Consider the following 22485-nt stretch of genomic DNA (forward strand, 5'->3'; position numbering starts at 1 on the left):
CACGGCATCACACCGTTCCTTTCTGGTTCACATGATTTCAGTCAACAAGCAATGGTTGATGACCAAGTTAAAGCTCCCACAGAAATACGCTCATTGTAATAACAAATCTATTCCTCCCAATGCTTTGGGAAGGGAAACCACTTGGGAAGAAAAAAAGCCGTACAAGTAGAGGGGTTCTTGACGTCGGTATTGTGTTTGTTGATGATTGATTTCTACACAAGATTTCCTAGAAAAAACATGCCTTCAACAACCAAAAAAAGTAAAAAAGAAAAAAAAAGAATTTGACGGTAGTGTCCACTTTAATGATTGATATCCTCTGGCTCATAGTAAAACCTCGGGCGGTGGTTGCTTTCCCAGCTCATGTGCGTATATTACATTCATATCGCGCATTCTGTTTGTGTCGAAACCAGTAATCTAATTCCTAGTTGCGTGCTAGTTCCTTAATCCGGATCCCCCCAACCGATGATGTCCATGTCGTTTTCTTCCATCAAAACGTGGACCACAGAACGACCAACCTCTCTGTTTAGGCAGACGCCATTCGCACGGGGAAAGGAGGAGACTTGCTGCATAAACCCCCTCCGGAAAAAAAAAAAAGCCAAGTTTATGCAAAGCTGTGATTTCTAAATGCAGCCTTAGTCATAGACTCATAGCGCCCACAGCTCGGGAAAAGTGAAAAAGAAGATTTTTTTTTTTTTTTTTTTTTTTTTTTTTTTTTGTGGGGGTGGGAAGGAATTGCTGATCCCGTAATCTAGTGCTCTCAAAAAGATTATTTTATTGATTATTGAGGTGGAGTGTCGTGAATTGGAAGCGTGAGATCAGATAGTTTTTGCTTTTCTTTTGCATAAGACAAGATTTAAGGAGTGGGAGACGTGGTAAACAGCCGGCCGTGACGACTTGGCTGAGCGTAAAACCAAGAGGAAAGTGCGATCGAAAATCGATGCAGTAACTGCAAAAAGAGAGAGGCGGAGGGAGGGGCGGCTGACACGACCCTTTCAGTGTCGGACAAGCGTCGTCTTCGCCTTCGTCTCCGATTCCGAGTTCGGGAAGTTACCATCTCGATCTTCATCAAATCGGTTTCTTTTCTCCCTCCGACTTCATCCTCCACGTCTTCGCTTGCAATCATACACAGATCTCCAGCTCCCCACCTGTCCACCCCAGATCTAATCCACCTCTCTCTTACCCATGTACTCTCTCTCTCTCTCTCTCTCTCTTTTTTTTTTTCCATCTGGGTGTCTTTGCTTTTATTGAAGTTTTGATCTTTTTGATTGGCTCTGCTTGAGAACTCAAGCTCGACAGTTGATCTGAGGGATCTTGCCAAGTGACGGGTGTGGCCTGAGTTTTATCGTCTGGAGTGTTTGATTGTGTTCCTGGTACATATGCATCTTTGCTCTTGCTTTATCGGATGGATGTCGCTTTCCTGTTTTTCTCTTAAGGTTGGGATGCGTATCTTTTCTTAGATGAGCATCTCCGATGCCTCCTACTTTGTCTGCTCTTTTGGTCGGCCGCGGCATATTTTGGGATTTGGGTATTTGGCGTGAACTGATTGGGCGGTGAGCTCATGTCTGCACATGCGTTTGTCCGATCAAATTTGGGAAGTAAACCTGCCGTAATCTGAAATTTCGGTTTGGATCATGAGTTCTCCCCTGTTCAGCTAATTAACTGACTGGTTCCCTTAGCTTCGCCATGGTTGTTCCCCTATTTCGATCACGACCATCTTCTTTCGACCCTCGCTAACATTTGCGATCTGTAAAGTGACATGCTTCCCGCCAGTTGTTTTTCCTTATGGCTGATTTAACCATGAATTTTGAGTTCTTCCTATGCAAGTTGCCTTGCCGTCTCCGAAAACTACATGCTTTAAGGACACATATTTGTTGAGTTACGTCAGCTCGTGTTCATGCGTATATCATGATGGAGCTTTTCCTTGGGGAGCAGCTTTGCATTTGCATTTTACTTATTCTTATGTGATTATGGAGTCCTCGGTTGTTGTTCCTTTTTATGGTCTTCAGTTTATTTTCAAGTTTGTGATATGTTCCATTGGAAGACGTGAGATGTGTCTGTTTAAAATACTGATCATCATGTGAGCTTTAGAGTCATTGATTTGCTATTCTCTTTGTGGTCATGCTTATTCACAACTTCAGGCATCAGTCAACCGGTGCTTTATGGAGACCAAAAAAAAAAAAAAAACAGTGCTTTATGTATTTGTAATCAAGTCTTATATTGTCTTTTCCATTTTGGGTTTTAAAGAGTTTGATACGCCCATCGTATTCATTTGATATACATGAACTTGTCCGATGCTTTTGTAATGAACAGTGGAAAAATGAAACACCCATTCGTTTAGTTCTGGATGTGTTTTTCTCTTCCTTTCTAATTTCTAGCCAATTGCCATACTGCTAGAAGGATATAACTGTTAGACATGCATATAAGCTGAGATGGTCTTACAAGCACAGTGCCTTGAACTTGATAATGTAGCCTTTACTTCCTGAGAAAGAAATGGCATTAAAAAAAGAAGAAGATAGGAACTTATATGTCTTGTTTCTTTTTCACCTGCGCTTTTCTCCTCTTTCTCGAGGAGGGGAATTTGGTTCAACTGCATAGTATAATTAGGTCTAGGTAGCCCCTGAGGGACTTATATGTCTTGTTCCTGACGATCATTCGTTCTTGACTAGAGAGAATCTTCCGAACCAGCTAATTGGCCTATTTACTACATGATATTTCTCATTCTGATCTTTGCTCCTTTTATGCAGTTTTTGTTAGCTTCAGCGAACTTTTCATATGTTCAATGGAATGTGGAATAAATTGAGAGAGTATGGCAGCTGCAGAAGCAAGGGCTGTATGGCAGAGAACAGCTAACCGTTACTTTGTACAAGAAGATGCCAAAAGAGCTCCTAAGTTAGCATGCTGCCAATCATCATCTTCAACGTCCAAACAAGTGGATGCAGGACCTGCTGGTTCTACTGAAGAGGGAGATCGTTTTGGCTTAGGTTTCATGCCTTTTAACAGGAAACCTTCATTTACCAATTTGCCTCCAGAGGCAAGGTGGTGGCTTCAGCAACAACCTAGCTCTAGGTTCCCAAGGGGTCTAGCATGCGAAGGGTTAAATGCATTGGATGCTGAGGTCGATCTCCTGAATGCTAGCACGGAAGATTTAAAATCTATATGTGGTGAGATGCAGAAAGAGGGAGCTTATATGCATGTTGAGAACGAAAAGAAAGACAAACTCGAGAATCTCCACGATGCTGGAGGTTCAAACCCAGTGATAATGGGCCTGTGTAGTAAGGATGCAAAAGAAGTTGAGAACATGGATATGATGGAAAGCTTTGAGCTCATAGAGATGAATCATGCTGCAATGTCAGCTTCCAAGCAGACTAGTGAGCTCAGTTTTGATTTGGATTCTGCATGGACCAGAAATGGCAAGCCAGAACCATGGTGGCGCATATCAGATAAGAACGAATTAGCCTCCTTTGTTGCTAAGAAGTCACTTGACCATGTCGAGAATTGTGACCTTCCCCCACCTCAGAATATGCATGCCAGGAAACACCCTTATTCGTATATTGGTTGCTTAGACTACGATGAAGTATTTGAGACATCCTCGGATTGGAAGGTCGATCCGCTTGGTACTTTGGGTGAAACCATCCAGGCAAGAAGTAGTCCTGAATATGACCAAATGTTAAGAAGGCAGTGGGCTCCAGATGAAGATGGTCATTTCCCTCGTGGCTTTGACAATTCATCCAGGTACTTGAATTGTCCATTATCAAGTAAATATACTTTGCACTAGAACCATATAATGCCAGATAACAATTAGGAATGATTCATTTTACTCTATTGAATTTGTCACGTTAGAGTACAGCTATAAGGCTTACTCACAAGTTTGTTTTTACCATTGGTCACGGCAGGACTATGATTGCCTCACTATGGAACTCTATTGTTATTTTACGAAGATACATGTTTTGATTGAAGAGGTGCTCAGTTCCATTTTATTTTGCATGTATGCAGCGAAAACAGTTATGACTCAGCTCGCAAGGGTAAAACTGAAACATGGGAAGCTACCGACTGCGATCCTGCTAAGTCTCAGCTACTGGAAGCACTGTGCTATTCTCAAACACGTGCAAGGGAAGCAGAGAAAGCAGCAGAACAAGCACGTGCAGAGAAGGAGCACATTGTAAAGCTATTCTTTAGACAAGCCTCTCAGCTTTTTGCCTACAAGCAGTGGTTCCAATTGCTTCAGCTAGAAACCACCCTCTTACAGATGGACACTGATGGGCCAATTTTCCCGGTGTTCCTTCCTCTGGGACCTAGCAAAGGTAGAAAAATGCGGAAGAGCTGTGATAAGGCTTCCAAAGCGAGACAGGGAAGACGGAAGCGTCAGAAGCATGATGTGACCAAGTATGCTGTGGTCTTTGCCGTGGGGTTGGGCCTTGTTGGGGCTGGATTGCTTCTTGGGTGGACGGTTGGGTGGATGATACCTCTTTTCTAGCCTGCTGCTGTATCATATGCTTCCCGCGTGGATTGCCATGCAGGAGAGTGGCGTTCGTGTGTATCTATTTCTAACGTTGCCGTAACTTCTTAAGGTCTTTGGAGCCTTGTATATAATGCCTTGTCCGAAGATAATTTGCATACTGAGGTGTATATTTGTATATAAGAAGTGCTTCATGTCAGGTGGAGATCTTTGTATCAGCAAATAGTTCATTTGGAGATTGCTGTCATACTGTCGTTTCGAACATTTTGCTCAATTAAAGCCGCTTTTAAATAGCAAGTCGGGTGCATTCAAGATCCTCTCTTTACAATTGATGCATGAACTAAACTAATCAAAGATGCTGGTGTATTCTTGAGTGCGAAGAGCGAGTCCTAGTTCTCAGAGATCAGTGGCTGCGGCCAGAACCGTGTTGAGGGCTAGCGTTACTTAAGGCTCTTGCTGAAGGCATTTGACAGGAGATTTCTTCAACCCTGGCTTGATATGTGAGTCGGAGGAAACTAGAGGATTGTCCTCTGCAGTCTGCCTCAAACTTTCCGTCGAAGTGTTTTATCAATATACCAGACCAGGGTTGCCATGGTTAAACTACTGTTGCTTGATTACCCACTCCTAGTCCTCTTACATATTAGCCGGCCCTAGAACACTAGTGGTGATTTCTATATAGGTTGGTACTTTTGGGATATTTCTATTTCAATTGTAGTTTCTCAACGTGGCTTGAAGTTGGGGGTTTGGCAGAACTCTCCCCGTTTGAACAGCAATGGCCCTCGACCTGGCAATACTTCTTAATTCATCTTTTTCCCGATGTGGCCGTCAAGAGGGTCCCAACACGTGTAGCACGAAATAAAATCTTCATCCATTTCGTGAAAAATGAAAGATTTCGAAAATATTCTTCAAATAATGATTGTTGGTATCTATTAAAATTAGCTATTTTCCATCGATGACATTAGTTTATGTGAACTAATTATTTCACACGATATGAGCAATTATTTTTTGAAAATAATAATTTTCAAATCATTCATTTTTCATAAAACAAATAAAGCCTATAAGTATTTCATTCATCCAATAGAAACACACGTCTTGGTCTTACAAACTTCACCAAAAGCATGAATGAATCTGTTCCTTCATCTAAATGTGTAAAAAGATGCCAGCCACGCTGGAAACCTGAGTAAACTATTATTGCCTCTCCATTTTAGCTTATTACCAATTTTAGTTTAAGCCTTGTAATTCCTCCTCCTGACTTCATTAATATTCAAGTACTTCTGCCAAAAAAGAGAAAACAAAATGGAAAGAGAACGAAAAGAGGAAAAATAATGCCCGGACCCGGATCCGGAGCCCGTCGATATGGAGGGACCCCCAAAGTTCATAGGGAAGCAGAAGCCAACAGAGTGAGAGGGAGGGAGCGAGCGTGAATTAATTAAAAAGAGGGAGAGGCGATCCAGAGGTCAAACGAAGCGGCGGAGATGGCGGTGATGGAGAAGCTGAAGATGTTCGTGGTGCAGGAGCCCGTCGTCGCCGCCTCCTGCCTCATCGGCGGCATCGGTAATTCCCCTCCCCCCCTTCGCTTCCTTCTCTTCGTCTCCGGGGGGCTCGCTAATTCGATTCGTACGCCGTGGGATTTCGCGATTGAACCTTAATTTTAGGGGCACCGATTCGAATTTAGCTCTAGATTTCTCCGGATACAAATGCTTGGTTGAGCTGAGCTGAGCTGAGCTGAGCTGATTTGAGCTGGGACGCGCTTTGTCCGTATGGATTTCGTGCCGTTTCCCTTATTACCTTCAATCTGCATCCTGGAATCATCATCCGCGTGCTTCTCGAGATTCAATCACCTGTCTGATAGCTTACGGCATCGTTAGGTGATCCCGATTTGGGTTATTTTGGGGCTACATTTTTGCGTCATTATCTGAATTAGTGAGGCTTATGTAGACGGTCCTCCTTTTTTCTGTCAATGTGTTGAAGATGAAGCTTAGTGTTGCTGCGTCGCGTTCTGTGAGTTTTCCTGTAGGCTGGGTAGCTAACCTTTCATCTTGGTTCCGGAACCACCCTTTATATTCCTTCATTTCGTAATGTCTGAAAAAAATATCCTTTTTCACGTATCGCGAATGTGCAATACTTTCGTTCGTCTCGGTGGTGGTGATTCTTAGCTGGTTTATGTTGCACATCAGCAAAATGTCAGGGTTGACATGCTTCGCAGCGCCTAATTTGCTCAGAAAAACAGATCAAGTACAAGGGAGCTTTTAGATAGTAGGCACACTAGAGATGCTAGCAATGCTAGGTTTTGTTGTGAGGCAGAGGTGGTTGAGAGTATTGGTCTCTTCTTATGCAGTGTTTTTTTAATTTTGGTAGAGAACAATCATGATTTATGAGAAATGAAGAACAGGAATTAATGCCTGCTTAGCGGCAGAGTGAATTGTTGGTCTCTGTTATGCAGTAAGAGTGATTTAGTTTCTTCCTTCATGAAGAATTGGAGGTGCTTTTCTAGTTCCTTCTGAACTGAATTTGAGAAGCCTTAAGTCTTGAGTAATGGTGTGATTTGTGAAGTATTTTTCTCCATTCTAGTATTGAGCCACTTATGCATGAAATTTGCTCTGGGAGACAATTGATATTGGAGTAAACTTGTCGATATGGTCAAGCCACCATGTTCATTGAAGACTGGGTTTAGTTGCATTAAAATATGCATTCTGCAACTTCTGGTTCTAGGAAAGAGCAACTTTGTGCCAGATAGGAAAATGTGAAAGAGATGTTCTTTGACATGAGCTGAAGGGGTTGTAATTTGTTATGCTTCTTTGTCATAACTGCGGCATTATCCATACATGTTCATTTCCATTGCCAGAGGCTATGTACTAGTTCAAATGTGGACGTCAGATTAATAAAGCAGACTGTTGGGTTGTTGATTCGATACACTCCAGTACTCATAAGATTTATTGCATGGAAAGTTATCTGTCTTTTTGCATGCATAAGAATATCAGCAATTCTGTCTTCTTCATCTGGCAAATTAATTTTACGTACTTCAGGTCTCTTCCTTCCTGCTGTGGTGAGGCCCATATTGGATTCTATGGAAACTTCCAAGCAAGTCCCTCAACCTCCTATAAATGATGTAAGTAATATTTATGCTAGTCTTTGAGATCATCCTTTAGCAGTTTGGGTAGATGTAGTGCTGATTTAGTAGTAGTATTATATATGTCGTGTGCTTGTACATAAGTTTCTCTACTAGTTCTTATAGTTCTCCTGTGACTATCAAGTATAGTGTCAGTGTTTGTGTAATTTTATAAGCATATATGTGCGCTTTTGTTTCCATTAATGGCTGTCTCTGAGGATGCTGAGACCGTGAATTTACCTCCCTTTGCTACCTGGTGCTCTTGCATATATTGTTGCTAAAGTTGCAAGTTCCAACGTAAACTATGCTTCTTAGTCTCGATTTGCAGACTTTTTATATTGTTATTGTTAGACCCTTTTCTTGCATCTTCAGTGTGGCTGTTGTGGTTACTGAAAGGGAGAAAAACGAAAACATAAATGGGGAACTCTTTGAACTCGCTTAATGAGTGATTAGCGGCCTGCAAATTTGAAAAGCTGGATTATTATTCAAAACTCCACTTGCCACATTTGAGAGTTTGACCTGAGAAGAGTTATGTCCATAGATTGAAAATGGATTTCTCTTGAGGTTTCTGCATTATTAATCACCTTGTTCTTTTTTTCTCTTCTCACTTAGTGTCATTCCGTTGCCTATGTTGATAGCTTGGATATGCTTATGGGCTGCTCTGTTAATGCTAATGACCTCTTATGTATTTACAGGTGGTTGCGGGGATGACTGGTAAAAAGCAAGCGTAAGGTTGACCATCGTGAAGCGCCCTCTCTGTGCTGTATCTTCATGGGCAGCCGAATAAGTGTTTTGTTTCTTCATTTTGTTGAATGCTCTCCATAAATTTTCTCCAATTGGAGCAGGATTTGTATTGATGATACGGTTCATCTGAAGTTACTATGAGTCTGTGGAGATGTATTAGGATAATTGGTAGTGACTGTTCACTGCAGACTTCTTCATAGTTATGAACTTCATGCAATTTGTGGAAGAAGATAAATTGTTCTTGAAGAATGTTTGCTCAACTTTCTCTGTAGCTCTTCACTGTCGGTGGATGTTGGAGTACCGTCAGATTTCGTGATTAAGTTGCTCTTCCACTCACTCACTTTTAGCAAAAGGGAATATATTGGATACCGTGAATCACATGTACTAAAAAGTCGGTGGGAGGGTCATAGCCCATTAGTTTAGGCAAATCTTTGTGGATCTTGGACAACATGAAAAGCAATGTAAAATGGACATGTAAAATGTATAGATAGACGTTTGAACAGATATGGTCAGCCATAGGCACATACACAAATTAGTACCGTACGCATCTTAAAACTTGTAATTTCACAGGGTTGATCCTCTCGGTGATCCTCTAGACATATGCTGTTTAATCAGACAAGAAAGCACTGCTTCTGCATGTACACGACTAACACACTTGCAGCTAAAGCGGCCAAGAGAGGCCACAAGACATTGCATTAAATTTTTATATGGCGTTTATAGTTAAAAGACAGCAGCAAAAGCAGCACCGCAATGGGCGACTCTTATTTGGCTGTGTCGGCCATGGCAACGTCCTTGTAAAATGGACAGAAAACTGCTGATCGACGAAACGCGACGGTGATGGCTAGTATGGGGATGACAGAGAGATGATGGAGACGTGGCAGTAGCAAAATGTCAAGAGACACATGACGATTCACGATCGCATCTTCCCGGCTTTCCTACTCCTCCTCCTCCTCCAAGGAACCGCGTCCTTGAGTCCTCCGTACAGAGTTGCCTGTCATGGAATCCAGACCGATAGTTTTAGTCTTTGTTGGAATAAAGAAAGATCTTTTTGCATCTGCTAAAGAAAGATTGGAATAGTAGGAGAAGAGGGTCGTTGCTCACCCAGCTGAAATGAGAGTGTGACGAGTAAGAGAGCAGAGGGAAGCTCCCTGCCCTCCTCATGTTGGTGCTCTTCCTGCATTCGTTCCCCCACTCACTGATCTCTCTGTCCACCACATAATTACATGAAAATGAAGGGAACACATGACTACTCGCGTTCCCTCCCCCTCCCCCTCCCCCGGCCATCTCCTTATTCTTCCTTCTCCTCCGAGAAGACCCACCAAACCACCACCCCCACCCCCACCCCCACCCCCAACCCCTTGGCTTGCTCCTCACAATGACACCCTCTCTCGTTGCGCCCACATCTACGCCCTCCTCATCATCACCGTCGCCATCGCCCACTCTTTCCGAAACGACGTAGCTCCGGAACGATCCATAACACTCCCCTCCCATCCTGAACGAAGATATCTGTGGCCCACCGGCAGATGCTGGCATCTTGGCTATTATGGCCTCGCTCAGCAGCCTTGGAGGCAGCTCCAAGCACTTCCCGGTGGCCGAGTACGGCTCACCAGGCCCAGGGCTCGGAACTATGGCCAGTGCACTGCAGGGCCTCGGCTTGCCCGGCTCTTCCTCCCACCGGAACGGCACAGCCGCCGTTGTATAGAACGGCGGTGTTCTCATCCCTGATCGGTCCGGCGACTCCACCATCTTTGGTGCCACTGAAACTAGCAGCAGCTCTCTTGGTGCTGTGCTCATGCTCTTTCTTGGTTCCACTGCCTCGGATCCCATTTGCTCCCTCCCTCCCTCCCTCCCTCTCCCTCTCTGGGTGTTTTATTCTTGGTAGGGCACTTTCTCTCTCTCTCTCTCTCTCTGGGTGTTTTACTCTTGGCAGGACAGCTATGTGTTGTGTATACGCATAGCTAGGAGACGACGAGAGACAGGGAGACAAAGAGGAAGAGGGAGGAAGGTGCTGGGGAGAAGGAAAGGGAAGGGACGTGGCACTAATCGTCTCGATCTTGGCGTTGAGTTGGAACACATTAAAACTCACAGTAGCACGAGAGGACTAAGGACTAAAACAGGAGCAGAACCAACCAATAATGAGTGACTGTGGGACTGAACTGACGTCACCATCAAGAGAGAGAACTTTATATATAAATTTTGCAGGTACAAGTTTAGTCTAATGATGTTGACTTAAATGCCTACTCCCTGGAAAATGTTTTAATGCTCAATAACCAAGAGAGGGTAATCGATTGCATACTTGATTGTGCATATGCACTTGAAATCTATGATGTCACCTCTTTAGCTACGTTTGATAGGATTTTTGTGGAAAGTTATGAGAAAATTCAAAGAACTTAGATTGCAGGGCTTTTGGAAATGTATTGCAAAAGTATAATTTAGAAGTATTTTGGAAATCAACTTTAATTTAAATGCTATTATAAGAAAACTAGACTTGTAGAGGACTTTAAGCATATAAACTAAATAAATAAATAAGAAAATTTACTTGTGACCATTAGATTCCAACCAGTTAGCTTTAGCATCGATGGTTGTTGTGTTAAGTCGCATGTGCTTAGGACCCAAGTGACCCTCGACAAGGGCCATTTAGGATCGTAGACCCTCTTGTGACATGGAAAATGGTGAGGGTAAAATGAAATTTCGAAAATTTAACAAGAGCAAAGTTGAACAAATATGCATTAGCATTTTGGAAATGCTAAAGTCAAAGCCAAATAAGACCTATATTGGACTAAAGACCTCCGGGGAATTTGAAAATGCAATGGCAAATCCCTAAAACTCTCACAAAAAAAAAATGAAATTTCGAAAATTTAACAAGAGCAAAGTTGAACAAATATGCATTAGCATTTTGGAAATGCTAAAGCCAAAGCTAAGTAAGACCTATATTGGACTAAGACCCTGTTTGGTTCAGCTTTGGGAATGAGCATTTGGACTCTAAAGTTCCTTGACCAAATATAAATGCGTTTGATTCAAGTTTTTCAGCGACTTTGACAAGATGCAATTGCATCTCCAAAGACCCCTAAGGGCCCTTAGGCCAAAGTAGGTCCGGAGGTCTTTTGGGAACTTGCATTCCGGAATGCAAATTCCGATTACTATTCATTTTGCGGTTACTGTTCATCTGCGAGGAAAACCACCACACAGAGGCCGACGACCGCCGGCTAAGGGGTAGTGTGCGTCGGCGACGCACAAGCGACCGCCACCTGAGGGTCGCCGGACCTCAAGCGACGCTTGGGTCACATGATTTAGGCCACTGATGGCTTGAATCGTGCGACCTAGGCGGCCGCTTGAGGTCACGCGACCTCAGGTAGGGCAATTGTTGCCTGAGGTTGCGTGAACCCTAGTGACGGCCGCCTGAGGTCGCGCGAACCCGGGCGACCGGGCGGCCGTTGCTTGGGGTCGCGCGGCCTCATGCGGTTGTCGCTGGGGTTGCCCGACCCCGGCGACCGTTTGGGGGCCAAATTCGGCCATTTGGTTTGGATTGTTGGATCGACGGTTCGGTGGTCGGACTTCAAAAAAAAATATATAAGTGTATTTTTTCTTTTTAAATTTAATAAAATTTAATTACAAATGCAAATTTTACCAAACGGTATTTTGGCCAAAGTTGTTTCTCAAGTGCAAATTTTACCAAACGATATTTGCATTTCGAAAACCCCCTTCACCCAAAAAGTATTTGCATTACTGCAAATGCATTCCCCAAAAGCCGAACTAAATAGGCTCTAAACACCTCTGAGCACTTTGAAAATGCAATGGCAACTAAAACTCTCCAAAAAAAAATTTGCAAGACACCACTTGTATTTTGCCTAAGGGCGTTTGGGAAAGTGGTTCCCAAATATGTACGTTCCACTCCCTCTACTTCATAATAGTCTGTCTAAGAAGTTAAACCGTTGGGTGCAAAGAAATAATGTATTTAAGCAATGTGGGATTGTAGTTAACAATCTCCCTCGCAGGTAAGGCAACTCCTTACATGAGAATGACTCAGCTTCACGGTCGATGAGTTTGAAAGGAGACTGGTAGGTTTCGAACTCTTTGACATGTGCTCCTATAGGATGTTAGAATAATCAATCTGAAAGCTTATTTCATTAACCAACCAAAAAAGGAAAAAAGAAAAAGCTTAATTCATTAGAACAGGGAAGATTACATGTATATAACTTTAAGCATTATAGTTTTATAATTATTACCTAGTATGATATTTTAGGAACTTTCTAAGGTACAATAATGTGGTATACATCTTACCTAAGTAAATCGCTATAAGGCTTCATCTTGGGCCTTGTTTGGACCTTGGAATTTCTAGTATCAATATACTAACCCAACCAGGGGTGCGACGCGTGTGAGCACCGACACGTAAAAATAAGGAAAATATATTGGTAGCCCACCATAAGTGCAATGCAAATGGACAAGCGCAAGAGGTCCTCATAGAAGGAAACTTCCTAGACTTGGTGAGTTACCTTCTTAACTGAATACTGAGGATCCAAGGTCATTCCTCTGGTGAAGAGGGTACCCCATATGATATATTTAGGAACTTTCTAAAGTACAAAAATGCAGTGTACATTCTTATCATTTAACGGTCAAGATTTATTAATTACTTAACTTCTTTTCGTCATTTAGTGTTATCCACAGATGACACACAATTGATGGAGAAGTTACTAGCAAAATATGTATGCATAATTATTTTAACTCATGAAAAAGTCACGAAACAGCATATAAGAAACATAGATTTATTCTTTGCTAGGAACTTCATCGTGCGTGGGGATGAGTTGCTATTCACCCATAAATTTTGTTATTTTGTTTTAAAAAGAGGTGCCACACGAAATTAGAGAAGTTACTGTTATCACAGAGTTCCACACCTATTATAAAATATATTTAATTTAATACTCTGTTTATTTTACGGAAAATAAACGATTTGGAAAATATTTTCCTAAAAATAATCATTTATATTACTTATTGAAATAAATAAATAAATAATGTTTTCATAATGTTTAAATAGAAATTATTATCGATAATGAGAATACTTTTTATTAACTACTTATTTCAAGGGATTTAAACAATCAATTTAACTACTTATTGCATAAAAAGAGACCAAGTGCGATAAGAGAACATGTGGGGAATTAGTCCTCCCGGACATCCAAACGCTGGTCCACGGATCTGTAGCAGGAAGTACAGATATTCTCGTGCCCCCCCTCATCCATCCCAGCTACTTTTCTCAGCTTTTTTTTTTTTTTCCCCAGTGAGGATGATGCGATGGCATTGGATTCCAAGGTCTGATGCAGAGTGAATTCCCATTTTCACTGTGCTTTGGACATTTGCAGGGTGTGAAGGAAAATAATGCCCTTCCCAGCAAGTCAATCCTCCCAGCCCCAGGCCACCACCAGCCCAGTCTGTCCTCTCTCCTGCCACTTTCCCACGCAACTAAAGCCTGAGTCAATGAATGGAAAGAGCCAACCATGCACGGATGAGTGGTAGGTCGAAAGGGTCATACAAATACGGGACTGTACTATACAGCAGGCGTCCCTTGTTTTCATTTGAACCGTTACATATGAAAGGTCTCGTGTTAAAACTAATGAAACGGGTCGATTTATATGATTTGTTGACGAGACTTGGAATTAATTAGTCATTCAGATCACTTTCATCATATCATTAGTCTATATACTCCGTTCGAGGTCCGTTTTCACTTTATTTCGCGAGTTCCAACTTCAAGTTAGAAGAATAGAAGTCTACCGATGAAGTGCCACAAAAGCTTGGTAGGTCTCACTCACTATTGATTAAAAAAGAGGCGTTTGGCCAAAGAGTGCAGCTCATTTTAGCCTCACTGTTGGTTTATGACTTTTCATCTCACTTGTCTTTTAACCTCAAAAGTCAACAAAAGCAAACCCATAAACATCTGAACTCCAGTTTCTACCGCGTGCTTTGTTTCTTCTTCTTCTTCCTTTTTTTTTAGAGTGATAATTATGAGAGGACCGACCCTAGTCATTAAGTTTAAAACCGGAAGAAATGCCAGGTGTCCGAGCCCATTTTGGCTGGATTGCCGCCCTTGATGCGAACCTGATCCATACGTGTTTTAAAACCTGCTTAGAAGATCATTCTGAAAATTCATGAAAGCCTTACAATTTTTTTTTAGAATTATATCCAGAAAGAGTTGAGAGCGTAAGAAAATTCATTTCTTATGATTGACTCTAATGGTGCATGTGTTGTTTAACGTTAGAATAAACTTGTGAATGAGTTTGATCCGATCAATCGTAATTTTTCACCTGAATCATGTTGAAATGTTTTGTAGATCTCTCCCCATAAAGTGGACACATCCTGTCAATCCTTTAAATCCTTTATGTGGTTAATCTCTGGATTTATTTCTCTCTTTGGATTGTTGGATATTATCCGCACTTTTGCCGTTTTACATAAAAGGGCGAAAGTCTCTCTTTGACAACAAATAACGTAATCAAATTGTCATCTTGGCATGCACGATCAAGGATCTCATTTATATTTGGGTAGATATTCTGAGGGATGTGTCGGCCCCATGTATAAAGAGTGATAGATTCCATTTCCTAGAGTGGTTGACGTGTATATCTCTGTCTTTGGTTGACAAAAGTTAACTAATGACCAAGACCATTTGGAAAGGCAGCTCAGCCACCTACCGCTCCACAAATGTCCAAAGATGATGCAAAAAGACTTAATTTTATGGCAAATATCAGATACTCATTATAAGAATAATGCGAAAGCTACACCAAAATTAATCTCATCATGTTTCAAAAAAAAAAGAAATCCTCCTTTTCTTGTAAAAATTGTGCATGCATCCCATCATTAGGTGATATTCTGATTAATTTAATCTAATCAATTAAGTTTAAACTTTGCCTTTTCGGCAATTAAGTAGGACTCATTCTAATATAGAGAGCTATATCAATTAATCCCTGCCGATTGATTTTGACAAAGAATGGATCGTCATTTTCTTTTCATCAAATAGGGTGGCGAGGGGCAACCAACACTAATAACCTACTTTTGGCATTACAATAAGAATCTCACGCTCATTATGAAATATTCAGTTTAAAATGTAACAACTCAACATCATTTGAGATTTGAAAAGTCAAGATTGGCTAGCCATTACCACAATCCTGCCAAAAATTCACTTCACTCGAGGTAACGTGATAATAAAGTAATGCAACACCGTGAATCGTACTTGAATGAATCAAATTTCTTCAAGGAGAATTTGAACCTATGATCATTGATTGTTCGACCTCAATGTACGAGAGTTCCCTAAGGCAAGCTCCCACAATGTCAAGTCATCTTCTTGTAAATACACATGTTTACACTTGTGAGCAGAAATTTCTTTTCCGTATTTGTTGTGGGTCTCACGTTGGTCCTACCCATGGGTTCCACAAAATTAATGATTATGATTCACATGGTTCACTGGATCCTGACGCTATCAAGGAGAGGCGCTAAATTCCAAATCCCCATCCGCTGTTACAAACCGGCACAAAATGAAATCCCATAGAGCATGAAGGGAACGATCTAGATAGACCTCCAAGTAAACAAGTCTAATGCAAAGATTTCTTGGATCCCTTCATGATTAAAGAAACGAGTAATCATTTCCCAAACAAAGCAAACAATATGGCAATTATGACGAGAGAGTCCTGATCAGCATCATTACATGTTAATAGTCACACTCTAATCTTAGCAGTAAGTACAACGAGAGTCAACTAAAGCCTCGTCCACTTAAGTAGGACAGCACTAAGAAGACATTAATCTCGGTGGTAATGGAACAACAGATTCAGCTCTTTTTCCCTTCTTGTCGTTTAGCGAGTAAAAGGAGTTCCAGAACCGTAACCACTTCAGATGTTTGTTTGAGCAAAAACGATTTTCAAGAATCAGTTTTCAAGACTTACACAGGTTTGGTCAATGAAAAATGATTAATCAACATAAAATCATTGTATGGTCAAAGGATATATCCATACTTGAAGTAGGAAAATAATGAATTCCCTAATCCGAAAAGGGGGAAAGCATTTTCATTGGTTTCCACTACCCTAAACTCCAAAACCCTAAACTCCATTAAGGCAAGAAAGAAATCACCGGCCACCGACAGCAACACTTTGACGGCAAAAACAGCATTCGAAGGCCCGAAACGAGACTCGGCCCATTGAGCCCATCGAGCACTCTGATTGGAGCCAGCCCATGGAGCAGACCTTACCTCTTTTTTCATCGGTTGCGCGTATGGAGCGTCAAGTTATCATGCTCATCTATTTTCCGCCGACAAAGTATTTGCCGGCGGAGGGAAGGCCAGGCATTGATGAAATAAAGTCCAAATAACGGGACTGCTTATGTTACTTTGTGAGCTACTTAATCCCACTTGATCCTTCGAAAAGAAGCATAGATCTCCATTACGAAAATAACAAATCCGTAATCTTATATCATTTTCAAGTAAATGAATTTGATAGGAGAAATTACCAAATTAGTTATCAACTTTATAAATTTGCCAATATAGTACTAAACTCTTTGCAAAATATTATAATATAATCATTTCGGTCAATTCTTACCAAAAATCGTTAACGTGATGGTCTAGTCATCATTAACTATCTTATGTGGCACATCATTACGTCAATGATTTTCGATGAGAATTGGCCAACAGACTATATTGTAATTTTGAGTAAAAATTTAGAATTAAATTGACAAAATTAAAAAAAAATTATAATTGAATTGAAATTCGTATAATAAGTTTAGGATTAAATGGATAATTTTTGCGAATTTGATAAGTCTAGGAAAAAAAACCAATATATGTCCACCTAATATTTTGGGTCATATAGAGCTCAATGATCTCTGTGTAGAGGTTGAACAAGAGTAAGTACAGGAGAATTAAAAGCCATATATTCTGCTATCAATCATTTTCAAAGGATTTATAACACACACATATTTATGGCAAATGGGCGAATGACTAAAGCCACTAGGGGTTGCCCAGTACGTGAAACCAACAGAGTGCAACCCCACATTCAATTCTTCTCCCGGCTGCTGCATCATTTGAGATGTCCAATATGCAACGGAATAAAATCATTCGATACTGTCGCGTCATGAAGGATGTGATGAACGTAACCGATCCTAAATTTTTGTTTACACATGCTGTATTTCCTTTAGTGAGACGGATATGAGTTCTATTAACTCTTTTTTTCACTCGTTATTGATATGATACACTAAGGGCCTATTTGTTAACTTGCCAAACAGTGTTTATTTCTATTCTTTTATTTTCGAGAGTAGTTTTGGAACAAAATCACGTTTGATAAATTTTTTGTTCTCATGAATAGATTGATAAAAAAAAAGTTAATTCTTGTTCCCGGGAACAATTATAGAATCAAGAACCTATTTTCTCTTTTTCTTTTCTTTTTTCTTGTTCTTCTTCCTTCTTTCTTTTTCTTCATCTGCTGCCGTCGCCACCATTGCCGTCCATCGCCCACCGTCACCAATTGCCGGCAACTAGTCCATCGAGCTCACCGAAGGTTCTCTAGGCTAGGGCGAGGTCCAGCGAGCTCGCCAGAGGCAACCCTAGCCACCGGCGAGGCTCAAGCGAGGTTTGACCTCGCCTAGCCATCGGTGGGGCTCGACCTCACTAGATATAGCCAAGGCTGCTTTGCCAACCATGGCTCAGTCGAGCCTCGCCCAACCGCCGGCGAGGCTCGGCCGACAAAGGCTAGCCTCATCGAGGGTCGATGACACTCCAGTGAGGTTGTTGGCTTTTGTCTGGCCGGTCACTAGTCATCCCAAGGCCAACAATCGGCAACTTGAAGAAGAAGAAGGGAAAGAAAAGAAAAAGTAATAAAATTATGTAAAAATTAAAAGAAAATAATTTGGAGTAGAAATTCTGAGCATTGTATCAAATGCAATTCTATTCCAAAATTAGAAATTTTGTGTAGTTACTAAATGCATTATTTTGCTTAGAAATTGTTCCGGGAATAGAAGCATTACCAAACATGCCATAAAGTTCTATTTGGCGACTTGCCAAACAAGTAATAATTTATATTTTTTTGTTTCCGAGAGTAGATTTGGAATAGAAATTCGTTTGGTAAAATTTTTATTCCCAAGAACAAATTTCTAATTTTTTGTTCTCGGAAGTAGATTTTGAATAGAATCGAGAAGTAAAAATAAAAAATAAAAAAATTCATTCTTTGTTTATGGAAACAATTCTAGAATCAACTAACCTATTTTCTCTATTTTCTTTTCTATTTTCTTGTTCTTCTTCCCTCTTTCTTCTTCTTCAACTGCTGCATCGCCGTTGTTGCTGTTTGCCGGCCATCTGCCACCTGCTGCCACTAATCGCTAGTGACTGGTCCGGTGAGCTCGTTGGAGGCTCACCTAGCTAGGCGACAGCTACCGATAAGACTTAGCCGACGAGGCACGGCCTCGCCAAGGGTTGGCGACGCTCCGGTGAGGTCACCAACCCTCGTCTAGCCGGTCGCCGATTATCCCAAGGCTAGCGGCGGTCACCTTGAAGAAGAAGAACAGGAGAAAGAAAGGAAACAAAGAAAAGAAGAAATAAAAGAAATAAAATTATTTAAAAATTTAAAAAATGATTTGAAGTAGAAATTTTGAGGATGGTGCCAAACGCAATTCTATTCCGAGAATTAAAATTTTGGATAGTTACTAATACTTAAAAATTATTTCCAAGAACTGAATAAAAAAGAATCATTTCTTATTAGAAATTATTCTCAAGAACAGAAATGTTATCAAAAACATCTTAAACTAATTCTACTTATGTACTTCCCCTTGCAAGATTTTCTCATCTCGTCCTATTTTGTCCCCAACATTCTTTATATTTTGCACATGTTCATGATGATGCGGCTTCCGTGGTGTCTTGTACGTCTCAAAGAGTGAGACTTGGTGCCAACCAATTGGATCGATATACTCGAACGGAAATAACTCATCCCACCTGGCCACTGGTTTTCTACTTTCTCATCTAGCTACTAACGGAAATAACTCGCCAAAGAAACTTTAAATCAACTTAACCCGTCGGCGCTTGAACTCTACTGCTTACAACGGATTCATTTTTAATCGCCGGCGTACTTAACAAACGTCCTATGTACTATACGACATGTACTTGTACATGAAGAAAAATGGTTGGCTTGTATTGTACATGTGCATGCTGATTCTTATCACGTCGTCTATGGAGAGAAAAGAATAGGAGGAATGTGGGATATGACAACCCAGACCCGGGGGAGAGTGTGACAACCTAGACCCGGGGCAGTACAGAGGGATGGACTAAGATCGCATCGGCAGTATGCGGGCGAGGAGAGTGTGACGGCCCAAGCGATGGTGCGTGGGGAGGAGGAATGGCAATGCTGTTAGCTGGGTTCACTCCTATGTGGAGGAGACCCAATGAGTTGCAAGTCCAAAAAGGGCTTGAGCCCATATAATAAGTTATATGAGGAAATAAGGTTTCTCACTATCTATATAAAAGAGGTAGCAGCAGAAAAGGAAACAGTAACAAAAGAAAAAGAGAAAGCAGAAAATGCGGGGTTTGGGGTAATATCCGATTTACATCAAGCTGGCGTCGGAGGTCGATTTATGGTCCGATTGAGCTGAAATTTTGTCAGCATGTTCGTGGCACAATTTTCTCGAATCTGGATGGTTTGATTTTTGTTTGAAGCTCCCTACATTAGGTTTTTCGTGGATTGATCAAAACCTGTGTTTTTGGTCAGATTTATCCTTGATATCTTGTAAATTTCATGTGTATTGCCAAGAATTATGTTCTTGAGGTGTTTGCTGCTATGTACCTCTAGTATTTGCTAGAGAAGAACTATTTTATTGATAGTGAAGATTTTTCAGGTGGACTCCGGTCCCGTGGTTTTTTATCTCCTCACATCGATGAGGTTTTCCACGTAAAAAATCGTCTTGCGTTCACATGCTTGGTATTTATTTTACTCTATTATATCGATTCCTATTAGGTTTACACAAGAGGGGAGATTATTTTATTTCGCTGCGTTGATTCAATATTGTTCGAATTATTACCGTTCTCCCATCAGAGTGGTATCAGAGCAACAGGTTATTGCTTGGTTTTTATGCCTTGTGTTAAACAATGGAAACGAATATGAGTAGAATGGTTACACTGAATGGTTCAAATTATCATATCTGGAAAGGGAAGATGGAAGATCTTTTATATGTGAAAGATTTTTATTTGCCTCTGTATTTCTTTGAAGAGAAACCAGAGAATAAAACTGACGTTGAATGATCTATATTTCATCGTCAAGTGTGTGGTTATATCAGGTAGTGGGTAGATGATAATGTTTTGAACCATATTATTGAGGAAACACATGCATGCAGTTTATGGGATAAGCTCGAACAGTTATATGCTCGAAAGACTGGGAATAATAAGTTATTTTTGATCAAACAGATGATGGCTCTGAGATATCATGATGGTACTCGTTTGACTGATCATTTAAATTTTTTTCAAGGAATTATAAATTAGTTGGCTGCGATGGGAATCAAGTTTTATGATGAGATACAAGCACTATAGTTGCTTGGTACTTTGCCGGACTCATGGGAGACGTTCCGAACATCTTTGTCTAACTCTGCCCCAAATGGTACAATTACCATGGATTTAGCCAAGAGTAGTATTTTGAATGAAGAGATGAGAAGGAAGACACAGGGATCGTCCTCTTCACATTCTAATGCTTTGGTTGTTGAGAAAAGGGGGAGAAGTGAGTCTCGAGGCCCGAGAAATAGAGATAAAAGTCGAGACAAAAGCAGAGGTAAGTATAATAAATTTGCTAATGTTGAGTGTCATTATTGTCATCAGAAGGGACATATTCAGAGATTTTGTCGCCAGTTAAAAAGGGAGAAACAAAAGGAGAAAGGTAAAGAGAAGAAAAGTGATGATGACAGTGATGACAATCGTGTCGCTGCACTTAAAGAAGACTTTCTCACTATTTTTGATGGTGATGTAGTGAATTTTGTTTCTCATGAGACTAGTTGGGTAATTGATAGTGGTGCATCCGTTCATGCTACATCTCATAGGGATTTCTTTACATCATACAGGTCAGGTGACTTCGGATCTGTGAAGATGGGAAATAATGGACTAGCTCAAGCTGTAGGCATCGGTGATGTATGCCTAGAAACCAGCAATGGCACAAGGTTAGTATTAAATAATGTTAAACATATATCTGATATCTGCTTGAATTTGATTTCTACAGGCAAGTTGGATGATGAGGGGTATTGCAGCACCTTCAGTAATGGTCAATGGAAGCTCACCAAAGGTTCTCTTGTTGTGGCTAGAGGTGAAAAATATTATTCGTTATACATTATGCAGGCAAAATTGTCTACAGACAAAATTAATGCAGTAGATAGCGAAGATGTAGCTGAGTTATGGCATAAGAGACTCAGTCACATTAGTGAGAAGGGTTTGTCAATATTGGCCAAGAAGAAGCTCCTTTCAGGATTGAAAAGTTCAGCGCTAAAGAAGTGTGCTCACTGTTTAGCAGGAAAACAGAACAGAGTTGCATTTAAAAGCTCCCCTCCTTCAAGAAAGTCAGGTATACTAGATTTAGTGCATTCTGATGTTTGTGGTCCTATGAAAAGAAAATCACTTGGTGGCTCTATTTATTTTGTTACCTTCATAAATGATTTTTCAAGGAAAATTTGGATTTATACCTTGAAAACTAAAAATCAAGTGTTAGATGCTTTTAAGCAATTTCAGGCTTCAGTTGAGAGATAGGCTGAAAAGAAATTGAAATGCATCAGAACTGATAACGATGGAGAGTATATTGGACATTTTGATGAATACTGCAGACAACAAGGTATTCGACATCAAAAGACACCTCTCAAGACGCCTCAGTTAAATGGCTTAGCTGAGAGAATGAACAGAACATTAGTTGAAAGGGTAAGATGCTTACTTTCACAGTCAAAGCTATCTGGATCCTTTTGGGGTGAAGCTTTAAGTACAGTTGTGCATGTATTAAATCTTACTCCATGCGTTCTTTTAGAGTTTGATGTTCCTAATAGAGTTTGGACAGGCAAAGAAGTTTCTTATGATTATTTGCGTGTATTTGGGTGCAAAGCATTTGTGCATATTCCCAAAGATGAGAGGTCTAAACTTGATGTGAAAACACGACAAAGTGCATATTTATTGGTTATGGACAGGATATGCTTGGCTACAAATTTTATG

General features: G+C 40.8%; 2 protein-coding genes and 1 long non-coding RNA gene across 5 annotated transcripts; 2 read left to right on the forward strand and 1 right to left on the reverse strand.

Annotated features, from left to right (window-relative positions):
- The first annotated feature begins 408 nt into the window (after positions 1-408).
- Positions 409-4768, forward strand: LOC104443352. 3 transcript variants are annotated; one of them, XM_039312668.1, is made up of 4 exons: positions 409-1184; positions 1289-1433; positions 2745-3732; positions 3994-4768. In XM_039312668.1, exons 3-4 carry the CDS (start codon positions 2807-2809, stop codon positions 4472-4474), a joined length of 1407 nt encoding a protein of 468 aa, XP_039168602.1. In that variant the 5' UTR covers positions 409-1184; positions 1289-1433; positions 2745-2806; the 3' UTR covers positions 4475-4768. The 3 variants fall into 3 exon arrangements, with proteins under 3 accessions (XP_039168602.1, XP_010054999.1, XP_010054998.1); XM_010056697.3 differs by having other exon boundaries at positions 1289-1370; XM_010056696.3 differs by lacking the exon at positions 1289-1433 and having other exon boundaries at positions 410-1184.
- Positions 4769-5817: 1049 nt separating this feature from the next.
- Positions 5818-8569, forward strand: LOC120293547. Its single transcript, XM_039313189.1, has 3 exons — positions 5818-6010; positions 7483-7565; positions 8261-8569. Exons 1-3 carry the CDS (start codon positions 5932-5934, stop codon positions 8294-8296), a joined length of 198 nt encoding a protein of 65 aa, XP_039169123.1. The 5' UTR covers positions 5818-5931; the 3' UTR covers positions 8297-8569.
- Positions 8570-8769: 200 nt separating this feature from the next.
- LOC104443354 lies at positions 8770-9602 on the reverse strand. Its single transcript, XR_725177.3, has 2 exons — positions 9411-9602; positions 8770-9300 (listed from the first exon to the last, which is right to left on the reverse strand). It is a non-coding gene; the product is annotated as an uncharacterized LOC104443354 (long non-coding RNA).
- Between the last annotated feature and the right edge of the window lie 12883 nt (positions 9603-22485).

The sequence above is a fragment of the Eucalyptus grandis genome, chromosome 5 (genome assembly GCF_016545825.1).
Source record: "Eucalyptus grandis isolate ANBG69807.140 chromosome 5, ASM1654582v1, whole genome shotgun sequence".
Lineage (NCBI taxonomy): Eukaryota > Viridiplantae > Streptophyta > Magnoliopsida > Myrtales > Myrtaceae > Eucalyptus > Eucalyptus grandis.

Coding starts and splice junctions, on each gene's coding strand:
- LOC104443352 (XM_039312668.1), top strand. CDS start 2,807: ATGGCAGCTGCAGAAGCAAGGGCTGTATGGCAGAGAACAGCTAACCGT. Junction 3,733..3,993: donor GGCTTTGACAATTCATCCAG/GTACTTGAATTG, acceptor GCATGTATGCAG/CGAAAACAGTTATGACTCAG.
- LOC120293547 (XM_039313189.1), top strand. CDS start 5,932: ATGGCGGTGATGGAGAAGCTGAAGATGTTCGTGGTGCAGGAGCCCGTC. Junction 6,011..7,482: donor CTGCCTCATCGGCGGCATCG/GTAATTCCCCTC, acceptor TACGTACTTCAG/GTCTCTTCCTTCCTGCTGTG. Junction 7,566..8,260: donor CTCAACCTCCTATAAATGAT/GTAAGTAATATT, acceptor ATGTATTTACAG/GTGGTTGCGGGGATGACTGG.